The sequence below is a fragment of the Rhinopithecus bieti genome, unplaced genomic scaffold, assembly GCF_001698545.2.
Source record: "Rhinopithecus bieti isolate Rb0 unplaced genomic scaffold, ASM169854v2 scaffold_10589, whole genome shotgun sequence".
NCBI classification, from domain to species: domain Eukaryota; kingdom Metazoa; phylum Chordata; class Mammalia; order Primates; family Cercopithecidae; genus Rhinopithecus; species Rhinopithecus bieti.
Genome location: NW_016807065.1, coordinates 3,481,602 through 3,489,182, shown reverse-complemented (window position 1 = coordinate 3,489,182; position 7,581 = coordinate 3,481,602). Strand labels below are relative to the sequence as shown.

The 7,581-nt window shown below is 60.3% G+C and overlaps 1 protein-coding gene across 2 annotated transcripts; it reads right to left on the bottom strand.

The window, feature by feature from the left end:
- Positions 1-7,581, bottom strand: GPR108 (G protein-coupled receptor 108). Of its 2 annotated transcripts, none has more exons than XM_017880021.1 (18): positions 7,414-7,581; positions 6,550-6,669; positions 5,863-5,913; positions 5,581-5,663; positions 4,147-4,271; positions 3,974-4,023; positions 3,813-3,881; positions 3,490-3,594; positions 3,095-3,228; positions 2,915-2,990; positions 2,390-2,463; positions 2,177-2,294; positions 1,939-2,069; positions 1,806-1,849; positions 1,391-1,440; positions 1,054-1,137; positions 843-967; positions 1-330 (listed from the first exon to the last, which is right to left on the bottom strand). In XM_017880021.1, the coding sequence occupies exons 1-18, from the start codon at positions 7,531-7,533 to the stop codon at positions 258-260; spliced, it is 1,632 nt and encodes a 543-aa protein (XP_017735510.1). In that variant the 5' UTR covers positions 7,534-7,581; the 3' UTR covers positions 1-257. The 2 variants fall into 2 exon arrangements, with proteins under 2 accessions (XP_017735510.1, XP_017735511.1); XM_017880022.1 differs by lacking the exon at positions 7,414-7,581 and adding an exon at positions 6,955-7,258.

Sequence of the window (7,581 nt, the reverse complement as noted above, 5' to 3'; positions counted from 1 at the left end):
TAGCCAAACAGACTGGTCATTATTGTACATATAGCTGGAAGGGAGGGGTGGTCCCGGAGTGAGGACAGGGCTGCCCAATACTTGGAGGGAGGAAGGGGCTCTTCTTCCAAATGGGCTTGTCCGGGAACCGGGGTCCCGGGGAGCTGGGCGCCTGGTCCACATGGACCCCCTCCACCTCCCCACATACGCTGTGGAAGAAGGGCAGGAGTGAGGAATGCTGGCGGAGAAGGATCCTTTGGTCTGAGATGTGGAGGTGATCATAACAGTTCCCGCCCGCTGGCTGTTTTGTTGACTTTGGAGAGGCCTTCCCGGAACCCAGAGTTGGTCATTCTGGGGGCAGACAGCAAGGAGGCGTCCAGCGCTGCAGGGCAGCAGGGTCTGCCCACCCGCCCCCTACAGCAGCCCAGGCCCTATTCTTCTACCCCACCCACTAGGCCGCCCCCGCCACAGCAGCCCTGGCCCGCCACTTACCCGGAACCACTCAGGCCCCACCCACTCACCCCCACGGGTAGCCCAGGCCCCACCCATTCATACCCCAACTACCTAAGGCCGCCCAACCCCCGCCCCCAGAAGCACAGAGCAGCCTTGGGTGTCGCCCTAGCGGCCCTAACCCCACCCCCAGCTCAGCCCGGCCTTAGGCACTCCACAGCTGTCCAGTCCCCACCTGCACAGCTGCCCTGGCTGCCCCCATCTCCCCTCCATCCCTCCTCAACAGCAGGCTCTGCCCTAACACTGTCCCTAGGGCTGCTACAGTCCCTCCCCCGTGCCCACCCTGCCCTGAGAGCTGCCCGCCCCCTACTCCACCCCCAGAGCCGCCAGCCCTGCCATGGTGCCCGGCTCACACTTGCTCCATCTGAACATCCTCCTCGTCCTCCTGGGGCAGCTGCAGGTACGGGTTGTCCCCTGTGGGCTGGAACTTGTAGCCCGTGAGCACGAAGAAGGCCAGGGTGGAGCCTTCCACCAAGAGCTGGGGGACAGGACAGAGTGGGGGTGTCAGGCTCATGCCCCCCTCACCGCGGCCGCCCTCCTGTCCTACCCGGGCCTCAGGCTCACCTGGTACAGCCACTGCCACTGAAAGGGGACAGCCACCTGCAGCAGGATGGCGATGATGCGGGTGAAGTAGACGTAGCAGATGACCTGCAGGGGCGCAAGCAGGCATGGGGCCAGGACTGCAGGGGCGCAGGCAGGTGTGGGGCTAGGACTGTGGGGGCGCAGGCAGGCGTGGGGCCAGGACTGTGGGGGCGCGGGCAGGCATGGGGCTGGACTGATGGACCGCAGGCTGGGGCGCCTGGGTGGGGGCCTTGGGATGGGGCAGCGGCCGAGGGGCTGGGGTGGGCGTGCAGCAGGTCGGTAATCCTCCCAACCCCCCGTGAGCGAGGCGGGCTCCTACCATGACATAGTAATGCCGGAACAGCTTCAGCTTGGCCAGGTTCACTGCCACTGAGGGTGGGCACAGAGAAGGGGGTCAGGGGAGACTGAAGGTGGGAGGGAGGCAAGGGGCTGGGGCTGGGAGAGGGGCAAACAGAACATCTGAGGGAGTGTCCAACGAGCAGAAAGTCTGGAGGGACATTAGGTGGGGCAGAAAGGCCGAAGGGGGAGATCAGAGAGGAGGGAAGGGCCACCCAATGGGGCAGAGAGGCCAGAGAGAGGCATTTGGGGGGAAGAGAGGCCAGACTGGGGTATCCAGGGAGGCAGAGGCCTGGGGGCTGGGCAGAGAGGCCAGGAAGGGCATCCAAGAGGCAGAAAGAAGGGCCTGGGGCAAGAAGAGGGCCATGAGCAGAGGGCCCACAGGTGCAGGGCCTCACCCTTCCCGTCTGTGCCAGACGCATCCTGGAGATGCCGGATGGACCTGGGACAAGTGGAGGACACAGGGTGCAGTCAGCGCGGACATCGCCCATGTGCACAGGGCAGGGCCTCAGCCGGGGGCAGGGTCCTCACCAGACTACGGGGAACAGGATGGCGCCGCAGCAGATGAGATCCACCAGGAACAAAATCTCCTTCCACAGCGTGTAGTCGCTGGCACCCTCCTCGCGGGACTGGATGACGATGTAGGCCACGTTGGCCAGGACCTGCGCAGGTGGCGGGGGTGGGTGGGCACTGCCCGGTGCGCTCCCCTCTGCCCCGACTGCCCTGTGCAGCCCTCCCCACCCTGCTCTGGAGGCCGCTCCGTCGGCACCTGCATGGAGATCACGATTCCAAAGACCTTCTTCTCCTTATCCGACAGGACGCACTTGATGAAGGCCCAGCCTGAGCCGATCAGGGCGATGGTGATGAAGAGAAGGGCACCCTTCAGCCTGGTGGGGGCAGGGGAGGGCGTGATGATGAGGTGGGGGGCCCGCCCTCCCCTGCCCGCCTCCCGCCAGCTGCCAGGCAGAGCGGGCGCACTCACAGGTGTGCGATGTAGTACATGACGGCAAGGCCTTCGATGGGGTGGCCCTGGCTGTTGATGAAGTAGTAGTTGATCTGGGGGTGGACGGACAGACGGACAGTGAGGCACACGGAGGGGTGGGAGGCTGGTGGTGGTGGTGGTGGGGGCGGGATTAGGAACACAGACCATCACCATCAGATAGGTGGTCAGAAAGTTGAATAATGAGGACGGTGGGTGGGACTCAAAACTGGTAATTGGGGCTGAAAAGATGGAGGGAACGGTCACAGTTGGAAGGGTGAACGGTTGGACAATCAGTGAGACGGACAGTCACAGATGAACCAAGGGACGGTGACGGACAGAGCTGCCCAGCGGGACTGGCAGACAGAGGGGACGGGCGGCTGGCCACACTGGTAAAATGGGTGGACACGTGGAGAGCTGGTGGATGGCCCTCCCACAAGCCCAGGGCCTGCAGAGATTTGGGGGATGGCCCAGATGGTCTCTTCCTCCCAGCCCACCCCCAGCTGCCCCCCAGTCCAAGGCTCTCACGCTGTGGAAGAGGAGAGAGATGCTCTTGGTGAAGGCCAAGGCCGCCATGAGCCAGTGGATCTTGAAGACGCTGTACCTGGTGGGAGGGTCAGGGAGAGATGGGGTGGGGGGCATCAGCAGGGCATAGGGATAGGGGTCTGGTGAAGGGACATGGAGGACCCCCCAGAGCAGGGGCATTACATGTTCCTGCAGAGGATGGACACCCAGAAGATGCCGGCGGCCAGGAAGCAGGCGGCCATGACCATGTAGAGCTTGAAAAGGGGCATCTCCGCGGCCGACAGGAAGCCATCGGGGTTCTTCTCCCGGATCATCACCTGGGGAGGGGACAGTGGTGGGCGGCGGCGGCAGCGGCACAGCTTGACCTCTGGCCTGGGAGAGCAGCGAGTGGGGGTCTCCCGCTCTCCCACTTTCTACGGGGCCACTTACCCACTCTGAGCCTCAGGTGGCCCCATCTCCCAAATGGGTATAACAGCTCCTACTCCACACCCAGGAGGGCTGGGAGAAGCTAAGCGGGGCGTGGCGCTCCGGGCCCCCACTGGGTGCTCCCTGGCCCTGCTGCCCTCCCCTCCACTCACCGTGATGTCGAATGGATGCTCCTTTCCCGGCACTGAATTGTTGCAGTTGTGGAAGTTCAGGCTGTACTGGCCTTCTTCTGCCTGAGAGCCAATCACCACGTGGAACTGGGCGGGGGGAGAGGGGAGGGCTCAGCCTGGGGATCCTGTGGTCTGGGGCGACAGTCGGCTTGGGGGTCCCATGGTCTGGAGTGATGGTAGGGCTGCAGAAGGGCTCAGCCTGGGGGTCCCGTGCTCTGGGGTGACGGTAGGATTGCAGGAGGGCTCAGCTTGGGGGTCCCATGCTCTGGGGTGACAGTAGGGTCGCAGGCGCTGCAGACACTCACACTGAAGTTGTAGGAGTTGTTGAGGTGGCTCAGACCCAACACCAGCTCCTTGTCCTTCCCGCTAGGACCCTGAAGGGACAGAGCCCCTCCATCAGCTGGCTCTGGGTCCCCACAGGGCCCTCGGGTGTGCCATCTTCCCTTCTGCCCCACCTCCCTGAAACCTGAGGCACTGCGGGTGTTGACTTGGGCTTGCTGGCTGCAGAGGTCCCTCCTGTAAGAGACCAGGCAGTGATTTTAAGAGATGGATGGATAGAGGGGCGGCAGGAAAATGGGATGAGGTTGCACGGGGCAGACCTGCTCATCCACCCCTGATGGCACAGCCAGCCTGACTCACCGCCATCCACCCTGCGGGGGACTGTGGCCTGTGGCTTTGGGAGCCCTGGTTCGGAGGGCGCTTTGGGGAGAAGCCCAGGAAAGATAAACAACTTCTTCTGCTCTCCATACTTCCGCACCTGGACCCTGCGTGGAGGGTGGGGTGCGGCATGAGGCTGGGGGGCCGAACCTGGCTCAGGCACACAAGCCCAGGCAAAGGACTCAGTGGCCTCTGGCATCCTCTTGCAGGGCGGGGGTCCAGCCGAGTCAATTATTACTGAGTTTCAGCCTTTGGTTTCCAGTGGTCAAGATGGCTACCGCCTTCCTGTGCTGCCTGCACCAGCAATTATTTGTCATTTCCCATGACATCAATCTACTCTTTTTCTCTTTTCTTTAGAGACAGGGTCTTGCTCTGTCACCCAAGCTGGAGCACTGTGTGTGTCGCAGCTCACTGCAGCCTCAGATTCCTAGCATCAGGCAATTCTCGCACATCAGCCTCCGGAGTAGATGGGACCACAGGCACCACCACCATGCTTGGCTAATTTTTAAATTTTCTCTAGAGACGGGGTCTCCCTATGTTGCCCAGGCTGGTCTTGTTTTCCTGGCTTCAAGTGATCCTCCTGGCTCAGCCAGCCTCCCAAAGCACTAGAATTAATGGTATGAACCACTGTGGCCAACCCTACTTTATAATAATATTAATATTAATAATAATAATAATAATAATAGGCTCTTGATCTGTCATCAAGGCTGGAGTGTAGCAGTGCAATCTTGGCTCACCGCAACCTCCACCTCCCCAGCTCAGGCGATCCTCTCACCTCAGCTTCCAGAGTAGCTGGGACTACAGGCGTGCACCACCATACCTGGCTAATTCCTGTATATTTTTTGTTGGTAAAGACAACGTTTTGCCATGTTGCCTAGGCTGGTCTACAATTCTGGGCCCAAGCAATCCGTTTACCTTGGCCTCCCAAAGTGCTGGGATTATACGCATGAGCCATTGCCCGGCCCTAAGTATATTATTTAAAAATAAAACATTTTATCTACAGAAAAGCAACATGGTTTTGTCAGACCCTGGCCCCAGGCTGCCTGGTTCCAAATCCCAGTTCCTGGGACTCAGTTTTCTCACCTGAAGAGCAGAGATGATCACAGGATAAGGAATCGATGAGTTAATGTGTTAAAGCTCCAGGACACAGCCTGGCAAACCAGAAGCACTCAACATGTGCGAACAATTGTTATTCCTTCTCACAGCAGCCCTCTGTATCCCGGCCTTCTGCCCTGAGACACCAACCCGCTGAGTCCCTCTCTCCTTCCTTCCAATAATCAGAAGACTTGAAGGCAAAAGTAAAAAGTGGCTTTCTCTCTCTGCTTCTCATCCCACCTGATCAGCCCAGGTGCCTGTGGGCATCACACAGGGAAACGCAGAGGAAGGATCTGAACGAGCCCCCGGTCCCCAACTCACTGCAGATCCTTGGTGTTGATGAGGAACAGGACCAGGAAGCTGCTACTGTTTTTCTGGAGAGGGCAGTCCTGGAAATCCCGGGTCTAGGGGGTGGGCAGGAGGGAGTCTTGGTTACTCCTCCCCTGGCCCAGCTCCACCCTGTCTCCCTCCCTGTCCACCCAGGGGCTCTTCCTGCTCCTGCCTCTGAAAAAGAACAGGGGCCTTTGGGTTACAGGTGCAGAGGACAGACCCCACCCCCTCCCTCCAGCCCCTTCTCCCATCTTCCCCATTCCCTCCACTCACTGAATAGGAGTGAACTCTGCCAGATCGAACCCGGCTGAGACTGAATCCCACCTGGTGGATGGAAAAAAAAGGGGGAGGGTGTGAGGGACAGTAGAGACCTCCCAGATATCCCTTTCAGTAGCAATAGAAACCTAACCTCACATTTACTGAACACCTAGTGTGTGCTAGATCCCACACACACTCTCTTTTTTTTTCAGAGTTGGGGTGGTGGGTGGACCTTATTCTGTTTCTCAAGCTGGAATACAGTGGCAGGATCATAGCTCACTGCAGCCTCGAACTCCCAGGTCCAAACGATCCTCTCACCTCAGCCTCCCGACTGGCTGGGACTACAGGCACACCTCACCATGCCTGGCTAATTTTAAAATCTTTCTGTAGAGACAGGGGTTTTCACTATGTTGCCCAGGCTGGTCTTGAACTCCTGGCCTCAGGCAATCCTCCCACCTTGGCCTCCCAAAGTGCTAGGACTACAAAGCCCGAGCCACCGCGTCCTGCCTGTCCCCCAAGTCTTAAGAAAAGTGCCTAGCACATCCTGTTTAAGACGTCAGTATTCCCAGTTACAGATGAGGAAACAGGCTCAGAGAGATCACGGGACTTTCACAAGATTACATGGGTAGAGGCAGAGCTGGGAACCCAGAACCAGGCGATTGCATCCTGCTCTCCTTTAGCAAACTCCTCAAGGTCCCTCACCAGCAGGGACTTCTCTTCTGCCTCCCGGAGGCCCAGCCGCAGGAGGCTCAACTCCACCTCCAGGGAGCCGTTGGTGTAGAAACCGAAGTTGTTCAGCTGGATGTCTGCTCGCTTCTCCCCCTGCCGGAGACCAAGGAGGCAGAGGCAGTTCAGACCTCTTTCCGCTTGCCCAGCCCCAGGAGTCTGGCACGAGGATCCCCCGAAGGGCCTCCTGGTACCCCTCTCAGGAATCCTCAGGAAAGGCCCAGAGGATGACAAGAGAAAGTTGAGAGGGACTTCCTCCCTGCAGGGAAAGGGTGGTCCTGCATTCTCCGACCTCTCTTCTGAGAGCCCACGAACAGAGATCCTGCGGCACCTGGAAGTCTCCCCACTGGGATGAACACCACCCAGAGAACGGTTATTCACCTCGGAGGGCCTGGCCACCTTCCGGAAGAACTTTTAGATTCCAGTTGAGCTCCCAGCAACATTTCAACGGAACCCCCCCAAATCCCATTAAGTGCCCCGAGGACCCCACTCTATAGCCCCCCCAGGACCCCGCTGTGCGGCTTCAGGGTCTTTAGCGCCCCAAAAGTGATTCCTATAATTTAAAGGACTAAGACCCAACCGGGGGGGGGTGGTCCCCAAGAGATGGAGCCACGCCCCCAAAGGGAGGGGCCCGACCCCAGCGAGGCGGGCCCGGCAACTCCATCCGGAGGACGGAAGGGGATCCCGGGAAGAGACCACTCCGGGCCCGGAAACGGGGGGCGCCGGACCACTCCATCCCGCGTCGGGGCGGGGAGGGCGGACGAGACCACTCCAAGCCAGGGGGCTTCTCCGAGACAAAGTTGCGCCCCCGACCCCAGACCCTCACGCGGCGGGCCTCACCGTCAGCGCCAGCCGGTGGATGCGCCCGGAGCAGCCGCCCAACAGCAACAGCAGAAGTAGCCGCTGCCCCCACTCCGCGGGGCTCCCGCTGCCGAGCCCCCTCCTCTCGCTCACTGCCATCTCTGGAGCCACCGCCTCCCCGACTCCGCCTCTGGCGCCCAAGCCCGC

Bases quoted from the DNA above. Each gene is read 5' to 3' on its own strand.
- GPR108 (XM_017880021.1), bottom strand. From the start codon at position 7,533: ATGGCAGTGAGCGAGAGGAGGGGGCTCGGCAGCGGGAGCCCCGCGGAG. The intron at 3,595-3,812 runs GTGAGTGTCTGC...CCCCCCGCCCAG, and splicing joins ACAACTCCTACAACTTCAGT to TTCCACGTGGTGATTGGCTC. The intron at 1,850-1,938 runs GTGAGGACCCTG...CACTTGTCCCAG, and splicing joins ATCCTGTTCCCCGTAGTCTG to GTCCATCCGGCATCTCCAGG.